Source organism: Aotus nancymaae, unplaced genomic scaffold (genome assembly GCF_030222135.1).
Source record: "Aotus nancymaae isolate 86718 unplaced genomic scaffold, 86718_ANA_hifiasm-v0.15.2.pri h1tg000030l, whole genome shotgun sequence".
Lineage (NCBI taxonomy): Eukaryota > Metazoa > Chordata > Mammalia > Primates > Aotidae > Aotus > Aotus nancymaae.
The window spans coordinates 32,889,904-32,917,100 of NW_026988443.1; the positions used below are offsets into that span (position 1 = coordinate 32,889,904).

General features: G+C 43.3%; 1 protein-coding gene across 1 annotated transcript in view; it reads left to right on the plus strand.

Moving 5' to 3' along the window:
* WWOX (WW domain containing oxidoreductase) overlaps positions 1-27,197 on the plus strand; it is a 1,123,669-nt gene that overhangs the window by 329,346 nt on the left and 767,126 nt on the right. Inside the window, exon 8 of the mRNA XM_064383331.1 lies at positions 8,360-8,624. Coding sequence (XP_064239401.1) covers positions 8,360-8,624 — 265 coding nt within the window. The remainder of the gene's footprint in view (positions 1-8,359; positions 8,625-27,197) is intronic.

The window sequence follows — 27,197 nt, forward strand, 5'->3', positions numbered from 1 at the left end:
TTTGTAATTCAACAACTTCAACGTCTTACCAAGAAGAATGCGCAGTTATTCTAGCAGGAGAAACAATGCAATTAAAGCCTGCGAGATGAAATCCAATTGTTTTATAATGAGAAATTAGGGAATTCAATGCAGACATTAGCTGTGTAATTGTAGAAAGGGAAGTACTGTAGTTAGAGCATATTAGAAATCTGGCCATGCCTCTTTTGGTTAAAATTTCAATTAAGACATCAGATGGCACTTTTTTCCTATTACCATTAGGAGAATATTCAATTGACCGAAAAAGGCGCTGGAAAATTTCATCGTATTTTCAGCAAATTTGTTTCTAGAGTTGGATAAACAACTATTTGTCTAAAGAGAAATATTCTGAAAAAGACAAAGGACTTGCTGGGTGAGGCTAGATTTAATCCATGTTAGGGAGATTTCTCGCTCACATTTTCTTAGTGTGTGTTTGGGTGGGGGAGCTTGCACTCTTAGCAGAGTAGCTAGAAAAAAAAATGTGGAAGGGGCCTATTTTTTTCCTCCTTCTTTTCCATCTTAAGTCCTGAAATGTTTTAGTGACCCAGAATGAAGCTTATTTTTTTAATCATACTTCCATAAAATGTAACCCCTGGGACTTGGAAGAGAGAGACCAGCCAAGGGTTAGCTTGAACCCTTTATCACTCCCAAACACAGGGGCTTATGGTATAAGTGACACACTGCAGATAGATTTACTTGTGCCATTTTAAATTTATGATGGTTGAAATGAAAGGAAAATGCCAGTAATAATCCTCCCCCGTGTTAAAAGACATGAAACATCTAGTAATTAGGTGGTAACAAAATCTGGACAGCCTTATCTTTGCAAATCATACCAGGTTTGTGAAAAAAACGTGGAGTGGCCCTGTTAAGGGGCGAGGGAGGCTTCTGTGGGGGTAGGCAGCAGAGAGAGCTCCAGAAATAAATCTGCCAGCCCCAGTCATCCACCAGATGTGGAGGGCACCACGGGATATGTTTAAATGAGCTGGTATTTAACGGGAGATTATGTCGAGTTGTCAGCTGCTCGCTCTCCTTTGTAAATCTGTATCTCAAATGGTATTTCGTGTGACGTCTTTGTTCTCTCCTTAACTACAGTGTAATTCATGCCTGTCTTGGAGATCCGAATCTTAGTTTCATTTAAAAGATTAATTTGAAAGGAAGGGTCTTTGGCTCTTGAATTAGATCAGTGTTTGTTTATAGGGAGGCCTTCCTCAAACGTGTTGTCGGGATTATTCCTGCTTGATGACTGGCACTGGTTTTCTACTTTCCAATTATTCTTTGCACATTGGTATTATTATTATTTTGAGATGGAGTCTTGCTCTTTCTCCGGGCTGGGTTGTAGTGGCGCAATCTCGGCTCACTGCAACCTTCTCCTCCTGGTTCGAGCGATTCTCCTGCCTCAGCCTCCTGAGTAGCTGGGACTACAGGCTCTTGCCATCACGCCCAGCTAATTTTTGTATTTTTAGTAGAGGCGAGGTTTCACCATGTTGGCCAGGATGATCTCCATCTCCTGACCTCGTGATCCACTCACCTCGGCTTCTCAAAGTGCTGGGATTATAGGCGACCTGTTTGCACATTATTTAAGGGTGTTTTAACAGAATGGGAAGTCCCCCAGGCTGGCTTGTATATTACCTTTGCATTGCATCCCTTGGTTCCCGTGAGTGAGCATGGCGACTTGGTGCACAGGCATTACGTGAAACATTTGCTCACTACCGAAGAACCCAGGGCCCTAAACCGTTTTGTAAAATCTAAGTGTTGATATCTAATTACCTCCATAAACCTTGGCAGAATCTCTTCCTTGGAGTCAAGACCCCCTGTTAGTGGAAAAAATGAACTCATATGTTTGCAGAAAATATTAGACTAGACAGCCCCAAGGCAAAATATTTATTAGCCTTCCTGTGTCTTCACTGAGTTTTAGTTACTTATCTGGAATCTGAGCAAGTGAATGGAGTTTCTGCATACCTAAAATATATCATAGTGAAATGAGAAGTTGATTTCCTTGCTGTGAAAAAATTTCAAATAACAAATTAGAAAGCAAAGAGCGGAGTGTTGTTTGAACAATTAATGGCTACAGCTGGATTGAGTGTCAAATAGCCCTCCCCTCCACAAAAATCACACCATCTCCCACACACAGACACACACACACACACACACACACACACACACACACACACACACAGAGTTTCTCAGCCTTTGTTTAGATAGAATGCAGCCTAATTATTTTAGGTGGGAGTTTTAAAAAATTCTTAATAAAATTGGGCTTGATGGCACATGCCTATAATCCCGGCTATGAAGAGCCTGAAGTGGGAGAATGGCTTGAGCCCAGGAGTTTGAGGTTGCGGTAAGCTTTGATCATGCCACTGCACCCCAGCTTGGGTGACAGAGTGAGACCGTGTCTCTAAAATAAATTTTAAAAATGATCAGTTAAAAAAATGCATTATGGCACAGGCATGGTGGCTGACGCCTATAATCTCAGTACTTTGGGAAGCCAAGGTGGGCTGATCGCTTGAACTCAGGAGTTCAAGATCAGCCTGACCAGCATGGCAAAACCCCATGTCTACTAAAAGTACAAAAATTAGCCAGTTGTGGTGGTGCACGCCTGTAATCCCTGCTATTTGGGAGGCTAAGGAGGGAGAATTGCTTTAAACTGGGAGATGGAGACTGCAGTGAGCAGACACTGTAACAATGTGCTCCAGTCTGGGTGACAGAGCAAAACCCCGTCTCAAAAAGCCAAAACCTCAAAAAGCACAACCCCACAGTATATATAGAAGTACAAGATGACGGGGGTCCCCCTACAAAGCAAGTGTTAACGTCCACTGACTGAGCAGATGATAGACTTGTAATGTACTAGTAAGGGAGAATTCTATTAAGACGTAATTGTTGGGCTTTGTCAGTTTTTCAACCTGAAAATAGAGTCGGCAGCCTCTGAAGAGTTGTTTTATTCCCTCTGGAAGTGAGGGGTGGACACAGTCGTTTTTCAGGAAGCCTTTCTTGGCTCAGAGAGAGCAGAAGCTGGCCCACCATTGCCTCTTCCTGGAGGACTGTCACTGCTAGCTAATCAGACAGTAAAAGTGGAGCTTCTGCCCAGGAGACAGTGGGAAGGAAATCTGGGGTCAGCCTTACAGCAAAGGGCTGTTTGCAGACGGAGTGCCTGATGTGTAGCAGCTGGTACTTCTCCATCTTGAAACTGTCCTTCATCCTGGTTCTGTCTAATTTCTCATCGTGGGATTTTTTTTTTTTTTTTGTCTTGTTTCTAGATTAGAGATCAAGAGGAAATGACTTTTTCCTCTTAGAAGTTTAATTTAATCAATGTTCCCTATTCGTGAGTTACTTCTGTGTTATCCTTGAAAAGCTAAACAGAAGGCTAGGCCCTGTGGCTCACGCCTGGAGTCCCAGCACTTTGGGAGGCCGAGGCGGGGCAGATCATGAGGTCAAGAGATCAAGACCATCCTGGCTAACATGGTGAAACCCCATCTGTACTAAAAATACAAAAAATTTGCCAAGCATGGTGGCACGCGCCTGTAATCCCAGCTACTCTGGAGGCTGAGGCAGGGAGGTTGCTTGAACTGGGGCGGTGGAGGTTGCAGTGAGCTGAGATTGCATCCACTGCATGTGGGTGACAGAGGGAGACTCCGTTTCAAAAAAAAAAAGCAGGGAACTTACTCTAAACTGTAGAAAATCACTGTGTATGATGGTGCATACCTGTAATAGCAGCTACTCAGGAAGCTGAGGCACAAGTTGAGAATTAGCATGGGCAGCAAAGCAAGACCCTGTCTCTAAAACAAAAAATACTTAACCAAAAACCAAAATCCCGCAACATTAGGAAGTTCCACATGTAAATTTTAATGAAAAACATAGAAGAGTTGAACCTAGTGGTAAGTTTTACCTTTAGAGCAAGAGTTGAAACAAGGGAAACTGTCAGATTCTCATATGGGATTTGTGTTCCCTTGTTTTTTTTATTAAGGGTTTGGTCTTTGCTTTGGAATTGCAAACCGTGACCAAACTTCAGTTCTCTATTTCTGTGCTGAGTCCTTACTGTGTGTCAGGCACTGGACTAAGGAACATTCAAGAATCTTACATTCAAGCCAGGCGCAGCGGCTCGTGCTTGTAATCTTAGCACCTTGGGAGACCGAGGCAGGTGGATCGCCTGAGGTCAGGAGTTCAAGATCAGCCTGGCTAACATGGTGAAACCCCGTCTCTACTAAAAATGCAAAAATTAGTCAGGCATGCTGGCAGCCGCCTGTAATCCCAACTACTTGGGAGGTTGAGTCAGGAGAATCACTTGAACCTGGAAGGCGGAGGTTGCAGTGAGCTGAGATGGCACCACTACACTCCAGCCCGGGCGACAAAAGTGAGACTTCATCCCCCAAAAAAAGCCTTACAGTCTGCTTTCCAAGAATTCACAATCTAGTTGGAACCAGGTGAAAATCAACTTACAATCTGGTATGGTGACGACAGAGGAACGATGTACAGACGGAACAGAAAGATGGCGTGGCGAGCATTTTGACTGATCTTGGAAGATCAGCGGTGTCACTGAACACTAGGAATGAGGTCATGACCTGGGTCCTGAAGAGTGGATACTTACTGTCCATGGAAACGTGGATTTTTACCTCCCTTGCATGGCTTCTTTCATTCCGTCCCCGACTTCCATGTAAAAAACTTGCTGTGACATCCAACTGTGGAAGAGTTCATTACACAGCGCTTTCTGGAAGAAGTAGTCCCTGAACTGGGTCAGGCTAAACAAATACGCCAAGAAGGGTTTCTGGCCGCAGTTGATAAAAGATGAGTGAAGAGTGGGTTGGTGCTATATTTATTCCATACCTATTAGATGTTCTCTAAATTTTTGTCCTGTTTTTCTATGCCATGTAGGTAGAGTTTTCAAGTCATGTCCCATAACTTGGATCATTGGATTCTCAACTCAGTATCCCCTTGGTGTGACAACTCTTCTGTAATAGCTTATTATTATGTTGAAATAAAGTTTAGAAATTACATGCACAAATATATATTTAATTCCATATAGCTTTACTGTAATGCAAAAAAAAAAAATAACTGTGAAACAAAACAGCATGTGTTGCAACATGTAAATGCTCAAGTCGGGCTACAGGAAAGATGCGATGCAGTGTCCGTGGATAATGACCTTGAACGCACCCTCAGAAAATGCACACCGTTGCCAGGTGTGTGGTATTGTGGACGCCGGTCCCGCCAGCACTGAGTGATGCTTCACTGTAGTAGTCTGTTCTCACGCTGCTAATAAAGACATACCTGAGACTGGGTCATTATAAAGGAAAGAGGTTTAATGGACTCACAGTTGCACATGGCTGGGGAGGCCTCACAAACATGGCGGAAGATGAAGGAAGAGCAAAGGGATGTCTTTCGTGTCAGCAGGCAAGATAGCTTGTGCAGGGGATCTCCCATTTATAAAACCATCAGCTGGCCGGGCACGGTGACTCACACCTGTAATCCCAGCACTTTGAAAGGCTGGGGTGGGCAGATCACCAGAGGTTGGGAATTCGAGACCAGCCTGACCAACATGGAAAAACCCCATATCTACAAAAAATATAAAATTAGTCAGGCATGGTAGCACATGCCTGTAATCCCAGCTACTCGGGAGACTGAGGCAGGAGAATCCCTTGACAATGGGGGGCAGAGGTTACCGTGAGCCAAGATTGCACCACTGCATTCCGGCCTGGGCAACAAGAGTGAAACTCCGTCTCAAAAAAGAAAAAAAAGAGAAAGAAAGAAACCATGATATCTCATGAGACTTACTCACTACCACAGGAACAGTATGGGGAACTGCCCTCATGATTCAGTTATCCCCACCTGCCCTGCCCTGGACACATGAGGCTTATTACAATTCACAGTGAGATTTGGATGGGGGCACAGCAAACCATATCGCTCACCCTCCAAGAATCACACGCCTTCTCAAAGTGTATTCATTCATTCTTCGTGTACGTAGTTGTTGCACTACCCATGTGGAAATTCAGTGGATATTGCTAGGCTCAGATAATTATCCACAGGCTTTTCATCTGCGTGAGTGTCCAACTGGGGCAATCTTTATTGAGCAAGACTTCATCTGCATTGCAAGACGTCTACCATCCCTGCTGCCATCACCAGCCATCATGTGACAAGCAGAAAAAGGCCCTCATACATTTTCAGAATTCCTGCTAAGTTCCACTACCTTAGACAATTACGCTTGGAAGTCGGGCTCTTCCTATGGTTTGGGTACCTAAAAACTGGCAGCCAACAGTTCATTTCAAGGTCTCATTTCTGTATCCTGATGATGTTTCTCGCCATCAGATGTGTTGATGACTTTAGAGCAGCAGTGTCATTTAACACCAGAAATTGGATGTCACTGACTGAGTCCTGTGGAAGGGATATTTAATTTCCATTAAAACATGAATTTCTTCTGCCCTTCCGATGCTTTTCTTGGTCTCAGCCCAACCGGAGCTGCTGATACTAAGGAACGATAGGATTATTCCATAATTTTCATTTTACCTTTTCCTTTTCGTTTTCCATAGCAGTTTTCTAGAGGTTTCCCATTATGCTTCCTTAGGACCCTGCGCCCAGAGTGAACTTAGAGAAGCAGAGTATGAGGGCTACTTTGACAAAGATAAGACCATTTAGAAAATTCCTTTTGTTTGGTGTGATCTATTTTTTAAGGGCAGTCACTACATTGTTGTTATTTAAGGGAAAGACAAAGGGAAAGAAACAAACAGCTGGTGTTTAATGACTCCGTCAGACCCAATTATAAAACATCAACTAGTTACTTTGATTTGTGTACATCCATGCCCTGGGTATACTTAAAAACATTAGACTGTGCCAGAACTCATCTTGGCTTGGTTTACATTTATCTTTTAAACGTATGAGACTATTGATGGCACCTCACCAAGGTTATAACCTGTTTATAATCATTAATTTTTAATCTGGAAAAGGGTCTTGGAGGCAACAAGACTCATCTATATTTTCTTGAATGCTCAAATGAAAATATACAGGACTCAAGCATTAGCTAAAATAATCCAGGAAAGCCCCGTCAAAGGTTAGGAATGTGATATCTTTCTGCTTCTAAAAGCAGCAGCCCTTTATTTAAGATGCTTTTCCATTTAATTTAATTATCTTTGAACTTCCTGTTGAAGGTTTTGAAAAATATATGTTAGAGGGCGGGGAGGGAGTTCAGCATGTTAAGACTGCTCCATTTATGGGTGTGGGTCTTTATTGAAATCTGTCTTTGGAGGCAATGCTTTTTTTTTTTAATTTTAAATTTTTAATTCTTATTTTTAGAGATGGGGGTCTCTGTTGCCCAGGCCGGAGTGTAGTGGCACAATCATAGCTCACTGCAACTTCGACCACCCAGGCCGAAGCGATCCTCCCCGCCACCCTCCCAAGTAGCTGAGACCACAGGCATGTCCCGCCATACCCAGCTAATTGCTTATTTTTTGTAGAGATGGTGACTCCCTATGTTGCCTAGACTGGTCTTGAACTCCTGTGTTCAAACAATCCTCTCTTCTCAGCTTCCTAAAGTGCTGGGATTGCAACCATGAGGCACCTTACGTGACCTGTGTTGATATTGTTAAATCACCATTGTCAGTCTTGAAGGGAGACTTTGTTTTGATGATGCAAGTTTGAGGTTTTAGTCATCTCTACAGAGTTTCCTCAGATTCCTTTTTTTTTTTGAGACAGAGCCTACTTCTCTCGCCCAGGCTGGAGTGCAGTGGCGCGATCACGGCTCAGTGCAACCTCTGCCTCCCGGGTTCCAGCGACTTCTGCCCCAGCATCCTGTATAGCTGGGATTACAGGCATGCCACCACACCTGGCTGATTTTTGTATTTTTAGTACATAAGGTGTTTTGCCATGTTGGCCAAGCTGGTCTCAAACCCATGACCTCAGGTGATCTACCCTTCTTGGCCTCCCAAGGTGCCAGGATTACAGGTGTGAGCCACCCCACCCAGCCTCCTTCAGATTTCTAATAAAAATTAAAATCTGGCCCCATGCGGAGGCTCACGCTTGTAATCTCAGCACTTTGGGAGGCCAAGGAGGGCGGATCATGAGGTCAACAGATCGAGACCATCCTGGCCAACGTGGTCAAACCTCGTCTCTACTAAAAATACAAAAATTAGCTGGGCGTGGTGGTGTTCACCTATAGTCCCAGCTATTTGGGAGGCTGAGGCAGGAGAATCGCTTGAACCCAGGAGGCGGAGGTTGCTGTGAGCCGAGATCGCGCCACTGCACTCCAGCCTGGCAACAGAGTGAGACTCCATCTCAAAAAGTAAAATACATAAATAAATAAAAATAAAAAGCTATATGGATCGTCAGAACTTGGTCGTTCCATGTCGTATCTCCTGTTTTTAAGATTTACAGATATTAACGATTCCTTGGGAAAACTCGACTTCAGTCGCCTCTCTCCATCAAAAAGCGACTACTGGGCCATGCTGGCTTACAACAGGTCCAAGCTCTGCAACATTCTCTTCTCCAACGAGCTGCACCGACGCCTCTCCCCACGCGGGGTCACCTCGAATGCAGTTCATCCTGGGAATATGATGTACTCCAACATCCATCGCGGCTGGTGGGTGTACACACTGCTGTTTACCTTGGCGAGGCCTTTCACCAAGTCCATGGTAAGAGAACAGCTTCTGGCGCCGCAAACACCTTGGGTCCTAGAGAAACCTGCACACGTGTGTCTCCATCTTTCCACTTCTTGCAGGGATGAGTCTGGTCTCGATAATAGCGTTGTCCAGCCCATCGTAAAGGGTTCTTGAACACATTCACGTCAATGTTAGATTAAATCTGTTCTTGTAAATGCGTCTTGGAGGGCTGGGTGGAAGATGCGGTTTCTCAATATCGTGTTAAGTATGGCTGAAAGTCCTTATGGAAATGATGATGTGGGTTTTCTGGATGATTTGGTTTTTTATTTGGAAACTTTGAAAATTTCTTTTGTTGAGTGCAGCGCTTGAAAACTGCCGTTTTGTGTCAGTAGGTGAACAGCATACATGTGTGATGACTGAAGTTTCAGCAGACGTGATTCCTTTGTTTCATAGGTAATCTGTATCTGATGTTCTAAATCCTTCTTCTAATCGGTGTAAAGCTCTCTTGGAGAATCCTTTGATGGTTAGGAGTGGGTTTTCTTCTTTCTTTTCCCAAAGACGGATTATTTTGGATGAAGCGCTTGCTGTGGTTACATTTGGAAGTGTTTACAAAGGTGATATGACGCTTTTATGTTTTTGATGGTTATTTATCAACCATATGAAGAAACTTCTTCTGTGAACCTGTTGTAGTAGGAAGTCATTTGAATGAAAAAAGCACACTTTATACAATAGATTTGGTAGATTATTTTTCAAAACTAAAGGACTTCAAAAATGTCTTTGGATACCAGTATTCCAGTTACCCAAATTTAAAATCTACTCTACATTAATCATCCTTTTCCGAAACACATTTGGCTTTTAGAAATATCACAGGCCTGCAGAGTTGGACCTCGGATATTAATAAAACAAAGCAAAACAACAACAAAGAAAGAAGTGTCACAGGCCTGACTGTCAGCTTCCAGCTGATCTTACAACCTTGGCAACTATCTGCTGCTTTCTCTTACACTCATCCCACCTGCCGTCCTTAACCTTCACGTTTGGGGAGGACTTTTAAAACCACATCAAAAGTCGTTTGAACTGCTTAGGACTAAATAAGTAAGTACGTCTCTTATTCTGATCACCCAAGTGGTTTTTATGCTAAGGAAACAGACATATTCCAAGAGCTGAATACTTAAGATCCGTTGCAGTGAAAGGATCTATGGAGAAAGGTTCTCCATGCCGCAGGGTGGGATTGATCTCTAGGAAGTAAATGAATGAAACTTATCTGCAGGTGGATCACAGAGTTTTGAAATTTCCCTATCACTTTGCTCTCGATGATTGCGTAAGTACAGCCTCTTCTTGAAGGTTTCTTTGCCTGTGGTTATGCCTCATACGCTGTTCTGTCCTTCAAATGCATTGCCATAAAAGAAGAAATATGGATCTGAACTGGTTGCCAGTGCCATTTAAATGAGGAGTTTAGGAGAGGAGAGAGGTGGATTCTTCCCAATTTTCTGCAGGCCCAGTGCCTGCCTTCCACATTAACAAGCCCAGTCATCAACTATGATTTGTAATATTTGGGTCTTGAGTTATCTCACTTGCATTTGATCACTGATGGGTTCTAAGGAATTCCTTTCTGTGGCATCAGAGAGTTTGTTTTCTCCTTCCTCCATAAGGTCCCTCATCAGAGAACATGATGGGAAAGATGTGGAGACGGATCTGGGACTGTGTGGAATTCGGTGAAGCGTGATGTAACCGTCCTGCCTTTTATCATAGACTCTAATGGATGAGGACTTGTCAGAAAATAGTGGAGACTGTTATTCTGTCACCTGATCCCCTTGCTTAGGGATTCTGGGCCAGGGCAGGAGGGAAAAGAAGGAAGACAGGTTCTGCTAAAATAAAGGCGGGTAAATAGTTTTATTTATTGGAGAAGAGTTGACTATTACCTAATGAATATGATATACTTCATCAAGTCAGACTTGAATGTTGGCTAATTGGACCTAACTGGAGTATTTCTCAAAAGTACCAGCAAACTAAGTTGGATAGGTGACTGTATCACATCAGAGTGTTGCTGTTTTGGGGTTAAGTGTCCTCAGGACTTGGGCCAAGTGGATAACCAGAATGTGGGGTTAGAAATGGAAGCAGAAGCGTGACCGTGTGGGTGAGGTCAAGAGATCGAGACCATCATGGCTAACATGGTGAAACCTCGTTTCTACTATGAATTAGTCTCTACAATGAATTAGATGAAGGTTCCCACTCAGTGAGCACCATACCTGGGGCATGTCCCAGTAATACCAGTTGCCCGGCCTCCATGCCTAACTCCTTCGCCTACCCCACCGATGAACAGAAGCCTCTGCTGCACCCTACCGCAGCCTCTCCTGTCCCCCTGGCAGGAGAGCTCAGAGACAACTTATGAACAGGCCTCAGTGCCTATAGCAAGGCAAGGCTTGGGAGAAACAAATGGCCTCTGGGGGCATCCTTGGGTAAGAGATTAAATGAGCACTGCGCTTTACGGCCCTGGGTGAGAAAGGTGTGGGAAAATGAGTGGATAGCTCATGAGAGTGTTTGGAAAAAAGTGGTGACGTCACAAAAATTCCAGGTTTTGTTGAAAGTGTCTGGGGAGGGGCACTCACAGAAAGGGCAGGGGACATTAGCATTTCCCTTGTACTTGAAATGGGATTTGACCTGGCTTCCTGGTGGTGGCAAGAGAAGAAAGTGGCCTGGGATAGTGGACCTCACAGCTCTCCTGCTGATGTTGCTGATGGCGAGGCTCAGCTCTTACCCTTGACCACTGAAATAACTTAGGTCACCAGCTTTCTGAACCTGTCTCCTTACGACGACAGTTGCGATACAGGTTGGTGTAAGGAGTGACAATAATGCGTATCACATCAATAATGATGGGTATAGAATTTCTGCAGTGATGATAATCTGGCTCTCCAGTATGGTAGCCATGGGCCACATGTGGATACTGAGTGCTAAAAACGTGGCTGATAGAACTGAGGAAGTGAAGTTTTGATTTGATTTCATTTTAGTTAATTGGAATTGAAAAACACCACATGTGCCTAGTGGTTGCCATGTTGGAGAGCACGGTCAAATGCTGTGCCTAGCACAGTGCCTGTCCCATAGGAGGTGTTTAGCACGTGCTTCTTGCCACGACGTCTGTGACTCTTCTTGCTGTGAGCAGTACCTTGGTCCCGGTGATTATTTTCCAAAATGCGTTCTCTGCTGACGGAACAAGAATCTGTCAACTGGGAGTCTGGAAGGGGAAGGGAAGGGCTTTACCCCTGGCCTCAAAGACTCCGGGAGAGGTTTACTGGCCAAATAGGAAGGGGGACCAGGTGGAGAGAGCCTGACTCAGTGATCTCTAACCTGCACGTCTTATTTGTGAGGAAGGCGTAGTGGTGTGGACTTTTATGGTTCTTGACCTTAAGTGATTAGAAAGTAGCAACTTTTGCTGGGTGTGATGGCTCACGCCTGTAATCCCAGCACTTTGGAAGGCTGAGGTGGGTGGATCACGAGGTGAGGAGTTCAAGACCAGCCTGGCCAAGATGATGAAACCCTGTCTCTACTAAAAATACAAAAATTAGCCAGGCGTGATGTTGAGCGCCTGTAATCCCAGCTACTCAGGAGGCTGAGGTAGGAGAATTGCTTGAACCCAGAAGGCGGAGGTTGCAGTGAGGTGAAATCACACCGTTGCACTCCAGCCTGGGCAACCGAGCAAGTCTCTGTCTCAGGAAAAAAAAAAACAACAAAATGGCAGGACTTTAGATAAGCATGAAGATTATGAAGACTATGAAATATGTAGCTAAGTTTAGATTCTTACTAAAATCCTCTCTAGTATATTTATGTATTTAAGCGTTTGGTAGTCTTCTTAGGCATCAGGGGTCTATAGAATAGGTTGGTGCAAAAGTTACTGCGGTTTTTGCCATTGAAAGTACTACCTCACTTCGTGCAGAGGTGGAAAGGCTTTCTGAGCTTACTTGTCAAACTCACAGGCATTCACTTTTCTTTCATAAACGTTTAGGATTCCGCATTTAGGAGAGGGATCCCCATGAAGGTAGACCTGGGATTGGTCATTTTCCTAGTAATATAGACTGGATTGACTGGAAAAATCCCCCTCTTGGACTGTCCTGTGTATGTCTCCTGGCATTGCTTCTATCGGGATAAAGCATCTGTTTCTGGGACAAAGGGTACACTTGTGCCATTTTAATAGACATATTATGGGACATAAACCATGTAGTTGCATCCCATTTCTTCCCCAGGTAAAGGTTTGGTTTCTGAATGCTAATCGAGAAGCTTAGCCGAGATGCAGTCTCCCTATCACCAGATGGCTAGTGTGCTCTGCTTCGTTCGCCTTTCACCGTGGAGAGGGTGTTTCCTTCTGACATGAGTATTGCTGGATACAGATTCCATTGCGTGAGGTCAAGGGAGCAAGAAAGACATCCCAGCCTTGCGCTCGGAAGCCCTGCCTTCGTTTCTCCACTGTAGCCGGCTCCCTTAAGCATTTAACAGCAGTATTCTAATATCAACGTCCCTTTTTTATTTGCTGTGACTTGCTGTGACTACGGTGATTTTAGTTACAGTAATTAGGTCACCCTTCATGGAGTCAGGCTATTTTAAGTGCCTCTTTAAGGAATATTGTTGCAGATCAGTAATTTTACAATTGGATGTTCTTGTGCAACTTTATTAAATGTAATCTGTCTTTTAAATGTTGCCCTTTTACAGTTATACATTTCTAATTGTTGCTGTAAATGCATTATCGCTTTGAAATTAATTAATTTTTCCATTTTGGCCGCCTGCAGTATAATAATCACTAATGAGAAACTCATAGGAATCAATTCTCAGCACAGCGGCCCCTACTGGTAATGCCATGTCTCTGCCACCCTTTTCCTCTTGAGATCCAGAGAACTGGACAAGTGTATTGGGTGAGTCCTGGGGGAGAAGCGTTTGTTCCCTCCTCCCTCCAATTTATGGTAAAATAAAAATGATAAACGTGGAATTGAGTTATTTTTAAGTGTCATTCAAGAAAAGATGCATGATTCTTCAAACAGCCGCTTTTAAAATATCTGAAACTAACATTTGCTGAGCACTTTCTACTAAGTCACATCATGTGTGCATTATGTGTTTATTTTCCTGTCTTTAGAGCATTATTTTATGCAGCTAAATTACTTTAAACTATTTTTCACATACATGCATTAATATCTATCGTTTGGTAAGAACTTCTGAGTTGGTAAAAAAAAGTATGTACTGTATTTTAGTATATATACATATTTACATATACATATTATTCTATGGGTTTTAATTCAGAAAACCAGGCATTGTATCTGGTACACATGAGGGATTTTCAAGGCTAATCTTGGCTTTTTGTATTTGTAGCCTTGTGTGATGACTTTAGAATCCTACCACACTTCCAAATAAGATGCAGATTGGCAGTTTATCCCAGATACCGTAATGGTTTATGTTTCAGCATATATTTTCATTAATTCCTCATAATTTCTATTAGAATTAAGAATTCTAAGTTCTACAGTCTTAGAATGATGATCTTTATTTTGCAGTTGAAAAGCACAGAGAGCTCACCCAGCATGTTCAAGAAAATGATACACCAGCTTTGCAAACCTTCACTTGCTAATGTCAGCTGCATTTGCTTTGTCCAGCGCACCGTAGTGCCCTTCCCATCTATATCTAGTTGTGCAGTTACGTTTTCTTTTTAAAATGTTTGACAGCACCTTCAGTGAACTTAATGCCCTCGCCTCCCCTCACCTAACCCCCGCCACCTTTTTTTTCCACATAAGGTTTCAGTCCTGGTAAACACACCCTCGCCAGAGTTCCCAAGTCCAAACCAGTCCTTTGTGGACCAGTATGTAAATTTGAAGCTGAGCACTGTCACGTGCCTCTTAGGAGTGTTTTGTGCAACCAAATATTTGCGTTGGCAGGTAACAATAGAGAGAATATCATGTGTTAGGGTAGCAGGTTCTTAGCAGATGTTTTAGGGAACTGCATTTTCCAATCATTTTACGTTAAAAAGTGGCTTGCATGTGTAGAACTTCTGCAACTATCAGGTTACGTTTCCTGTGCCCGTGTAAAGCCAGTCATCGTGCTGAGTTTTAACGGATGTGCGGCTACCCTGCTAATGGATGGGCCTACAACGCTGGTCCTGTTGCAAAGTTATAAATTACGACTAGAAAAAGCACAAGATGTCATGCTTCTAACCTTCGTGAAAGCCAAACAGGGTGATTCTGCCCTTGAATAACCCGCTGCAGGGTGATTTATAGTTGTACAATTTAAAACATAATGAAGGAGATAATAGATGTTGATTTGTTCTTTAAATTAGTATTTTAGAAAAATACTTCTCCCCCTTCCCCCCTTTAAATACCTGCAGCTGACTACACTATAGATACCATCAAGGACAAAGCCCTCTGCTTGAATGTTTATTGGTACACTGGTGTATCACATACAAGGCAAAGGGTGTAGAAAACAGGCTTCTTTTTGTTGAGAGGAGGAAATACGATTTTCAAAGTGGAGATTTCAGTGTATTCTAAACAAATCTGAATATTTTGAGACTCCTGAGTGAGGGTTGCATTCTCTGATTGCCTTTCTCTTGCCAGTCCAGATAGGTTAGAAAACTGGACTCTCATGCCTGTAATCCCAGCACTTTGGGAGGCCAACGTGGGCGGATCATGAGGTCAGGGGTTCAAGACCAGCCTGACCAATGTGGTGAAACTCCATCTCTACTAAAAATACAAAAATTAGCCCGGCATGGTGGCACAAGCCTATAGTCCCAGCTACCTGGGAGGCTGAGACAGGAGAATCGCTAGAGCCCAGGAAGTGGAGGTTGCAGTGAGCCGAGATTGTGCCACTGCTCTCCAGCCTGAGACTCCGTTTCAAAAAAAAGAAAAGAAAAAGAAAGAAAACTGGACTCTCAGGACCCCTTTGTGGTTGGCCCACACTGGCACTTTTCTGCAGTGGCCTCTCATAGGAGGACCCGGTAGCTGGCTGACTTACACCCACTCAAACCACCTTCCCGCAGCCTCAAACATTCTTCTTCCTGCCTCGGATTAGCATCAGCCTTGATTTTAGTAATACTCCTTTAATTATGTCCAGAGCTTTGAAGTGTACAGTGCTTGCTTATTGCAGAGACCAGTGGATATAGTAAGCTGGAAAAGGGCAAAGGATTTAGAATCGAGAGGCTTGTCTTCAGAACTCAACCTCTGCTCCCTTTTAGTTTCATAATTTTGAAATAATTTGGTCTTTCTGAGGATAATTTTCTACCGCAGTTTAGCTGCTTAGGCCACAAGTTATTAATACCCACTTAAAGGTGATTGGAATAATAAAGGTTTTGCTCTCCCATGTATCTAGAGGAACCAAGGCAGCAAGGGTTGTGTTTGGCTGCTGTATGGGTGGCTCTGTTGTGATGATCTTCACTTTTCCCTCATGCTTACAAGATGGCTGCTGTGGTGCCAGCCATTGCATCCTACCTGATAAGGTCCAAAGACACAGATGCGAGAGGTGAGGCTCCTCATTGCGTGCCTCTTTCCTTTATCAAGAGAGAGTTCTGCTTCAGAACTGTGCTCCTGAGCTGACTTCCTGTGAGATCCCACTGGTTGGGGCTGAGTCAGCTATTTATATCCTAGTTATAAGGGAGGCTGGAAAAGTGCGTAACTTGTGTTTTGAGCCTCTAGGGTAGGAGGCAAACTCTGATGGCAAGGAAAAAAGCTAGGGTAATGGTGTTGAGTAGGTGGCACATATTTTAATTGTTTTCTCATGTATCAAATGGAAAGGTTATCTATTTTATAGGGTGATTGTAAGAGGAAGTGAGAATTCCAATGAAAGGCATCTGGTCTTATCTGGTCCCCATCCACTTGACCCGCTACACCTCCAGCCACTTCTGGCTTTGTGCTCTTTCTTCCTAAGGGTTTTGAAACATGTTGTTCTGCAGCCTAGAATACTCCCCTCTACTTTTAATTTGCACCCGTCCCGCAAAACTCAGTCCAGACAGCACACCTTAAGGAAGCAGTTTTGGTCTCAGACTAGATGAAGCTCTCCAATATGTTCTTTCAGACCAGCCATTGCCTAGAATACTGTCTGACCCCTAAGAGCACTTCATAAATGTGTGCTGAATGAGTCAGGGAAGAGTCCCCGGAATTTCTTCTTCATAACGTTTAACACAACTGCGATTTAAAAATAAAATTTCTGTAGAGTTTTTTTTTTGTGTGTGTATGTGATGGAGTCTCTCTCCGTCACACAGACTGGAGTGTAGTGATATGATCTCGGCTCACTGCAACATCCACCTCCCGGGTTCAAGCGATTCTCTTGTCTCAGCCTCCTGAGTAGCTGGGACTACAGGCGCCTGCCACCACACCTGGCTAACTTTTGTATTTTTAATAGAGATGGGCTTTCACCTTGTTGACCAGTTTGGTCTCAAACTCCTGACCTCAGGTGATCCGCTCATCTTGGCCTCAGCCTCGCAAAGTGCTGGGATTACAGGCATGAGCCACTGTTCTTGGCCTGTAGTTTTGTTTTTTTTCTTTCTTTCTTTCTTTTTAAAGACAGAGTCTTGCTCTGTCGCCAGGTGCCAGTCTGGAGTACAGTGGCACGATCTCTGCTCGCTGCCACCTCTGCCTCCTGGGTTCAAGTAATTCTCCTGCCTCAGCCTCCTGAGTAGCTGGGACTACAGGTATGCGCCACCACGCCCAGCTAAATTTTTGTATTTTTAAGTAGGGATGGGGTTTCACCATGTGGCCAGGCTGGTCTTGATCTCTCGACCTCGTGATCTGCCCTCCTCGCCCTCCCACAGTGCTGGAATTACAGGTGTGAGCCACCATGCCTGGCTTGTAGTTTCTTATTAAATGTCTGTCTCCCCTTCTCTTGACAGCGGTGTTTTTCCCTTCACACTGCTATATTCGTGGTCCATAGAGTAAATTCTCAGTAAATGTTTGTAAGTGAATGCATGAAAGATGAGCAGGTGCTGGATAAATGACAGTCCTTAATGTAGTTCTTACCATTTGTCCCTCTGAGGTAGGCAAGGCAAGGGATTACAGTTTAGAATGTGTAAATACAAAAAAGATAAGGCAAGGTGACCTGCCCAGAGTCACACAGCAAGCACCCAAGGTGCCCCACAGGCTCATGGTCAAGTGCCATGTGAGGGATGTGCCCAGCGGTGTGGGTATGTACAGAGGATTGAATGTAAGGAGGGACAGATGAGGCATAGGCGCGACAGGATAAGCTGTAGAGCTAGACAGCTCTCGGGTCCAACCCTGGCTCCCTCCCATTCCAACTCTTGGGCAAGGTTCAATACCTGCTTAAGATTCATGCATAAAACTGGGATGTTAGACCTACCTCATGGGCTTGTCTTGAGAATTAAAGACATGAACTTATGGCCTCTAGAATGTGCGAGAAGCTTAAGAAGTGTTAACTGGTATTGTTATTGGCATTCAGTAGAAATGAAAGATTATGAATGTTCAGCATTCAGAACATGCTAGATACTCAATAACCATTATTATTGCTGTCATTATTACCATTTTCCCCAGCTTTATTGAGGTATGTGTGGGGAAAAAAAAATACACACACACACACATATATATGGCTGGGCATGGTGGCTCATGCCTGTAATCCCAGCACTTGGGCAGGCCAAGGTGGGAGGATGACTTGAGCCTGGGAGTTCAAGGCTGCAGTGAGCTATGATGGTGTCCCTGTACTCCAGCCTGGGTGACAGAGCGAGGCCCTGTCTCTGCAGGAAAAAAAAAAAAAGTACATATATTCATGGTGTGAAATGTGATGTTGTGATATACATATGCATTGTGAAATGACTCCCACAGTCAAGCTAATTAACATATCCATCACCTTACATAGCTATCATTTTTTTTTGTATGTGGCAAGAACATTGAAAGTCTAGTCTCAGCAGTTTTCAAGTACATAATATGTTATTATTATTATTAACTATATTCACTATGCTGTACAATAGATCTCTAGAACCTATTCGTTGTGTTGAACCGAAATTCTGAATCCTTTGACTGCTATATCTCATTCACCACCCCCTCCCACTTCCCCAAGACCATCTCCTACTGGGAACTGCCGTCTACTCTCCGCTTCTGTGAGTTCAGCTGCTTTAGATGCCACACAGAAAGTGAGATCATAGAGTATTTTTCTTTCTGTACCTGGCTTACTTCACAAGAAATTGGTTGCTTGTCTTCCCATCGTTTATAGATATCTATTCTTCTAATGACGGCACTGTGTCTGTCATAGATGGTCTAGTTCCCCCTGTTAACATTGAACATAAAAGGCTCGCATGGGCTGGGCACGGTGGCTCACGCCTGTAATCCCAACACTTTGAGAGGCCGAGGTGGGTGGATCGCCTGAATTCGGGAGTTCGAGAACAGCCTGGTCAACATTGCGAAACCCTGTCTCTACTAAAAAAATTTAAAAATTAGCCAGGCATGGTGGCTTGTGTCTGTAGTCCAAGCTGCTTGGGAGGGTGAGACACGAAAATCACTTGAACCTGGGAGGCAGAGGTTGCAATGAACTGACATCGTGCCACTGGGCTCCATCCTGGGTGACGGAGTGACACTCCATCTCAAAAAACAACAATAACACCAAAAAACAAATAAACAAAACCCAAAAAAACCCATATGTCCAAGCCTCAGGAACCACTGAGGGAGATTACAGAATGGTCATCAGAATTCATTAGGGTTCTGCAGAGCGGCTTCTAAGCCCCACTGGTTGCCTGTTTCAGCGGCACCAACAGCACACCTTAGCTTGGAGGAAAGATCAGCCCTTCTCTTGTTAAGGAGAAGGAAACTATGTCTGCACTGGTGAGGCTGTAGCGCCTCATCTCTGTATTTTTTCTGCCTTGCTTTACAGTGTTTTATGTCGACCTCGGCCTTTGTTCCTGAATGAGCACCCGAGAGGGGGAAGAAGTGACGATCTGGCCTTAATATGTGTGACAAATTATTTAATGAACGTTTAACCAAGATTTGCAATTCCCCTAGTTTTATCTTCCCCGTTTCCTTTTCTTCTGTGTACCCGCTGGCATTTGGTAATGCACTGCTTCTTTATAACTCTTCCTAGCTCTTATATTACTTTGCCTTTCTTTTTTCTTTTAAGTTTGCGGTGGCTTCTTTGATCCTCCCCTCTTTCAGTTTCCTTTTCTCCAATTTCATGCTGCTTTCCAGTGATTTTTGGCTGCAGCACAGTTTAGATATCGGAGGCCAGCGTGATTAAACCGACGCCAGGAGTTTGTGTTGCCCCATGACGACATTTCTGGAATGTTTCTTCTATGAACATTGATTTTTGTATAACTCACTGGACATGTTGATTTTTCCCTGTGAGGTGTAAGGTAATGTTTTCCTAGCAAAAACAGAGAGGGCTCAAACCTGATGCTCAGAATCGTTGGGAAGCGGACCCCTCTCCGTCTTCTTGTGACACCATGATAAAGTAATACTTTGCAAATCAGCTGAGAACATGTTCCCAGCTCCACGCCAGGCTCCATGGTCGTGGATTTACTTCTTTATATCTTAACTCAGCTAACGTCATTAATTACTCATGTAATGCCATTGTAGGGCGTGCTCTCGTTAAACACTTGTGGGTCTCTGAGCAAATCACTTATCCCCTCTGGTCCTCAGTTTTCTTACCTGTAAAATGAATCAGTTCACCAAGAGTAGTCATCCTGTGGGTTAATAGAACAGTTTAATTTGAAAGGAAAGAAAAAACGGAGACTAATACGGGCTCACAGACCTTGTGTTTCATCAATTTTGGGTGAAAACCGAACCTACTACCATCATTTTAAAAGAGAATGGACATTTTAATGTGGAAGATTGTCGGAAGGACACAGTTAGGGGAGGAGGAGCAGTCCTCTCAATGGAATATATTTGACTTCAGGGAGAACTCATTTAAGTGCTCCTGTTAATCTTTTTCCCTTTGCTGGAAGTGATGGGGCTGGACCTGGGAATGACTGGCTAGAAAACCCTACGGGCACCATGTAAGCTCCATAATTCTTCTGTGTATGTGTTTCAGATCCCAGGTTCCAAACCTGCAGTAAGACTGGCTGCATCTCAGTTAATCACGTAGTGAGCCCGGTGAGCCCATCTGTGAAATGCAGACTTTTCTGGACATACCACGTAGTGGGGTGAAGGGAAATGAAATGATACAGGTTCACATCAGGGTATAAGCTGACCTAGTGTAGAGATTCTTCCTCAAAAGCCATTCTTTCAGCGTGTGCCCTGTTGTAAATATGACACCCCATCTACTTCCAGAAAGGATTTTGAGCATTTGTGAGTAAAGGGGGCAAATGTTCTAGAAGAAGGGCTCTGTCCTGAATCAATTCGTGTGTGGGCCACAGAAAGCTTGGCACAAGATCTTTTTGATGTGCATTCATTCGTTCATTCATTCAGTGACTATTATCGAGCATCTAACTTGTGCCAGGTGCTCTGCTATGGACAGAATGCTAAACAACGTCCCTGTCCTCATGGGGACCATATGCTGGGGATACAGATGATAGGCGTGGACATGAAGGGAGAAACTACTCAGACTTCAGGCCGGGAAGGAGCTTTAATTTGAGTAATTGTCTTTACTGATTTATCTTCAGAGAAAGAAAGAATACTGACTTTGGTTAGTGAACAAAACAAATAAACCAACAGCTTCATAGGCTGAGGTGGGCCAGATCACTTGAGGCCAGGAGTTTGAAACCAGCCTAGCTAACACGGCCAAACCCTGTCTCTACTAAAAATACAAAAAAATTAGCTGGGCATGGTGAATTGCACCTGTAGTCCCAGCTACTCAAGAGGCTGAGGCAGGAGAATTGCTTGAACCCGGGAGGTGAAGGTTGCAGTGAGCAGAGATTGTGCCACTGCACTCCAGCCTGGGTGAAGGAGCAAGACTCTGTCTGAGGGAAAAAAAAAAGAAAAGCAACAGCTTTACTTATGTTTTTGATGAGACTAGCCTTTGGTCTGCTTCGGAAAATGGGCTGTGTAACTTGGCCAAAATAGTCAGATGCGTAGCTGTTTGTGTGTGGACTGATAACGGGGCTTACTTTGCCTCTTTTAGCTCTGGAAAGGCTGAGTGCAAAACAGAAATGCTCACAGCGTTGATCTCTTTTTCTTCCTTTAGTGTGGTGAAAAGGTATCAGGAGGGATCATCTATGAAAATAGTTAGTGGACTATCAGTTTAATATACAATGGTCATAAAATATATCTGTCATACTTGAGACCATGTTCCGGAGAGTATTTTGTAAGCTGTGAAGCTCTTTTCGAGTCTTGGAGAGGAAGCGTGGAAAGAGTATGGGCTTTTGGTTCAGACGCTGAATTCTGCTGCTTGTCTTCTCCGTGGCCTTGGTCAACATCCTGACGTCTTGGGTCCTTGCCTGTCTTTGCTGTGACACCAGATGCTGCCTGCCTCAGGCACTTATTGCAAGTACTGAAGACAGGAAGGCCTGGAAGGGACTTGGAAGCATTTCTGTCACATCACAGGAACTCAGTAAATGCCAGCTGGTATTACTATTATTGTGATGATTTTATTATTACTATTACTGATATTATAGTTAATATTGTAATTGTTCATTATTGCCTTATTAAAGTTATTTATTATGATATGTTTTTCTTACTATTTGATGAACATTGACCACAGTACCAAGTGTATACTTTTTTTTTTTTGAGACCGAGTTTCACTGTTGTCCCCCAGGCTGGAGTGCAGTGGCGTAATCTCGGCTCACCGCAACCTCAGCCTCCCGGGTTCAAGCGATTCTTCTGCCTCAGCCTCCCTAGTAACTGGGATTACACCATGCTGGCTAATTTTGTATTTTTAGTAGAAATGGGGTTTCTCCATGTTGGCCAGGCTGGTCTCGAACTCCTTACCTCAGGTGATCCGCCCTCCTCCACCTTCCAAAGTGTTGGGATTACAGGTGTGAGCCATGACGCCAGGCCAACTTTATTTTATTTACTTTTGAAATGGAGTCTCGCTCTGTCACCCAGGCTAGAGTGCAGTGGTATGGTCGCGGCTCACTGAGACTTCTCCCTCCTGAGTTCAAGCCATTCTCCTGCATCAGCCTCCCGTGTAGCTGGGATTACAGGCCTGTGCCGCTATACCTGGCTAATTTTTGTATTTTTAGTAGAGACAGAATTTTGCCGTGTTGACCAGGCTGACTTGAACTTCTGACCTCAAGTGGTCCACCCACGTTGTCCTCCCAAAGCGTGGGATGACGGGTGTTAGCCACTGCCAAGTGTGTACTTATTTTTGGTGTATTATGCCGTGCCTTGTGCTTTCTTTGCTATACCGGAAGGTCATGATGGCAGGATGTCTTATTTATCCTTCTCTGTACGATGTCCAGTCATGTCCAGTTCAGTTCCTTGCACAGGTAAGGTTTTTAGAAATGTCTGAGTTATTTTCTGTTTTCTGAACCAAACAGCCAGAGTATTTGATCTTATGAAAATCTGGCTTTAGTTCAGGTTTGCTGTGTAGCCTTGGGAGGGACCTTGGGCAGATGGATTTTCTAAAATGACAGAAGAAAGTAGATCTATAACTCTGTACATTTACTCTGATGCCAATAAAAATGGCAATATTTTAATACTGTAATAAGAACTTTTTTCTTAAGCATTTGCTGTAAATTAGTAAATCTGTGTAAATCAATTTATTTGATCATCATGTAGAGCTTCTTCATCATGTAGAAGTTCAAGAAAGTTGTCCTCCTTTTACAGACAAGGAAACTGAAGTTTAGAGGTGCTGAGTGAACTGTTTTAGATCACTTAGCCAGTAAGTGGTGTGGATGGAATTGAATCCCTATTTATCAGTGGTGAAAGTGTATCTGTAATTATTCACCTACACGTATGTAGATATCTGCTTACATGCATGCCTCCCCTTACACTCCACTGTTCCGAAAAGTAACGATAACAAGTTAGAAATTAATGGGAGGTGGAAGGAAATGCAAAAATGGACATTTACTAAAGAAAGAAGGAAGAAACGAGGCAGGATTGCATTTCACAAACCTATATAGCTGCTACTGGAGAGTGGATGGAGGGGTTATGGAGGAAGGGAAAGTTTGTTCTAAGCTACTGGCAGCCAAGGAAAGCAGCAGAAACTATTATTTTGATTTATTTTTATTTGAATCCGAGTCTCCTTCTGTCACAGGCTGGAGTGCAGTGGTTCAGTCTCCACTTACTTCATCGTCCACCTTCTGGGTGTAAGTGATCCTCCTGCCTCAGCCTCTCAACTAGCTGGGATTACAGGCACACACCACTATGCCTGGCTAACTTGTATTTTGTGGAGACAGGGTTTCACCATGCTGGCCAGGCTCGTCTTGAACTCCTGACCTCAAGTGATGCGCCTGCCTCGGCGTCTCAATATGCTGGAGTTGCAGCCACAAGCCACCACTTCTGGCCTAAAATCTATTATTAATAGATGTTCTGGGATGATGGCCCTGCTCATTACTTGCCTCTAAACCATGCATTGAAATACAGCTCATTCTTCTGAAGCTGACCAAAGGACCACAGTAATTCAAAATGAGGGGGTGAAAGTCCCGAGGATGAGCGAAACAGAAAGGCAGAAATAAATAAAACTATGTGTTAGTTATCTATCACTGTGTAACAAATTACCCCGATATTTAGCAGGTTAATATAATGCATATTATTTTCCAGTCTCTGTAGATTAGGAACCAGGCATGGCTTAGCTGGGCCATCTGCTTTCGGGTGTCACATGCTACAGTCAAGGTGTCCACAGGGCTGAAGTCATCTTCTTACCAACAAAGCTGGTGCCCCAAAAGATGGAGTCTTTCCCTGTTGGGTGTCATGAAGCCAACACAAAAACTGGAAGTGGGTGCCAAGCAGTACAGGCTTTATTCATTGGCCATGGAGTTGAGTAGCAGCGGAATGACTCATAAATCAGCTTCTCCACTAGTGAGAGGTGAGGAGGTTAAAATACAGAGGTTTGTTGTTGTTGTTGTTGTTGTTTTGAGATGGAGTTTCGCTCTTGTTGCCCAGGCTGGAGTGCAATGGCTAGATCTCAGCTCACTGCAAACTCCACCTCCCAGGTTAAAGCGATTCTTCTGCCTCAGCCTCCCAAGTAGCTGGGATTACATGTTGGCGCCACCATGCTGGGCTAATTTTGTATTTTTAGTAGAGATGGGGTTTCTCCATGTTAGTCAGGCTGTTCTGGAACTCCAGACCTCAGGTGATCCACCTGCCTTGGCCTCCCAAAGTGCTGGGATTACAGAAGTCAGGCACCTGGTTGTTGTTTTTTTTTAATAAAGCATCTTGATGTTAAATCCAAGGGGAGGAATAATCATGTCTTTTCTAGAAATGGGCGGTGAACCTCCCCATACCAGAGTGCTGCCTTCCTTTTTATCCTTTTATGGCTTTTTATCATTGTCATGGTGATTGTCAACTATGATGTCACTGGTAGGAGTGCCATTTAGCATGGAAATGAGATCATAATGAAGCCTGAGTCCTTTTGAAGTCCTTTGGTCAGCTATCTTGATTCTAACCAATCTCAGTTGGTCTGATTACAGAGGGAACTTTTTATCACAGGTGTCCTGTTTCTTAAAGATAAGCAAAGTTAGGGCAGGGTAGAAATTGAGCTATGTCAACCAGGCGTTGTACCAGGTAACAAGCTCAAGGCTCAAGGGGAAAGAGCCACTTCCAAGCCCAGGTGGTTGCTGGCAGGACTGAGTCCCTCACGGCCCAGTGGATTCCTTCCTTTGCTTCCTGGTGTCTGGTTCCTTGCCACGTAGGGATCTCCATCACGACTGCTGGCTCTATCAAAGCATGGAAGCCAAGAAAGAAATAGAATCCACTGGTAAAAAGTAAGTCACAGTTCTTTGTTACAAAATCACAGAAGTGACATCTCATGGCTTTTGCCATATTCTTTCTGTTAGAAGGAAGTTGCTGAGTCTGATCCATGTTTGAGGGGAAGGGATTTCACAGTGGTACGAATACGGAGAGGCAGGGGTCATCAGGGCCAGCTACCACATTCCACAACTTGAGTTTTGTTGGGGATTTTCTTGCCTTTTGAGGGCGCTGCTACGTGCTGGTAGATTTACTCACAGGACTTGATGACTTTGCTTGGCCTGCCTGAAGCCACAGCATTTATTATGGGTAATTTTGTCTTTTCTTTGGGTCTCCTGGTTGCGTCCTTTTGTCTTCCTATCTTCCCTCTTTCTGGGCTGAGAGAGGCACCAAATGCACCCATTTAAAATACATACATATATTTATGCATTTCTGCTTCGTGATGGGAGATAAGATTTAGTCCTTTAATAAGAAAGCTTATGAAAAGAATAAACAAATGTGTGGATGTTTCCTAAAGTCAAGTATTTGTTTTCCTGCTGCTTTAATAGAAGGGGCCCGTGTTAGTCGATGGCCCAAATCATCTTTCTAAAAAAACGGGTACTGCAGAATTTGGATTTCCGTTTCAAAAACTAGCCAGAAATCCTGAACTTTTTTTTGAGCCATAAAAGCTAGATAAGCCTGGTCAGTCATTTGAAAGCCTGTGTAGAATATCTAGACTAGATGCAATCCTAGGATTTGTTGTTTTTGTTAAGTTTTTTTTTTTTTTTTTTTTTAGCAGGAACTTAGAAAAATAACCCCCTTTTACTTTGGTGCTTTTAGAAAATATGGTGGAGATTGATTTCGAATGCTAAAGTTTGGTTTTCGTGTTATGAAGCCAACCATGTTAAAAATGTATAATAAAATATCTAATTTAGCAATAAAATATCAAATTTGCCCTGTGAAATATCAAGCTCTTTCACTGAGCTGGACTTCCTGCTTCTTCACATGCCACCTTGTGTAGAATTTGAACCTCCTTAAACATTGCATCCTTGAGTTTCATATGATGGGGCCTCTTTAATCAATTCACATTTTGAAAAAAGAAAGTGAAATATTCTTTAAGAAGCCAAAGTAATCCACGAGAATGTATGGTGTTTGTTCAGCTGGATACCTTATTTATTTGAAGTACTGAGGGAGAAATCTCTTCTGACTGCTCAAAAAAGGGAAGAATAAACAGTCACAGTGTCCAAGTAACCTGAGCTAGAAAGTTCCTTCTTTCAGAGAAAAGCTATAAAAAGTATATTTGCTAGATCCAAAAAAAATACTGTATATCAACTACTGAGACCTGCATAATGTTTTCTTAGTATTCTCACTCTTTAAAAGCAAAAAGAAAACCTGTAAAATTTGGGATCTTAAACTTTTTTTGGTATTTTAATACTTCTAGGCAGGTGAACGCGCTAAGCGTGTTTTTTCGTCTTAGAATATAACATCTCTTGGTGGCTTTTGTGTGTGCTGTGTGTGTCATTTGTCTCTGCAAATTCTCTATAATCATCAAAGACCAAGTAGTGAAATTATCATGACTGAAGTCTAAACATTAACCCAGAGCAGATTTCCTCTAAAAATGATACTAAGAAGATGTTTAAAAGAAAAAAATTATAACATATTTCAAAAGAATTAGATTCTGAAATGTACGAATAATGAAAACAACACAGTTTTCTTCAGCTTTTTGTCCTTTCTCTTCCAAGCACTGGGAAGGAGCTGGTATATTTCTTATGTATGAAAAGTCGAAGAATATATTGGATTCCTTTATCCCTAACCCGGAAGAGTCTTTTTGGACTTCAGTTTGCTTTCCCCTTACACTTAAGCTTGTTTATTGCATCATCCAATGTCA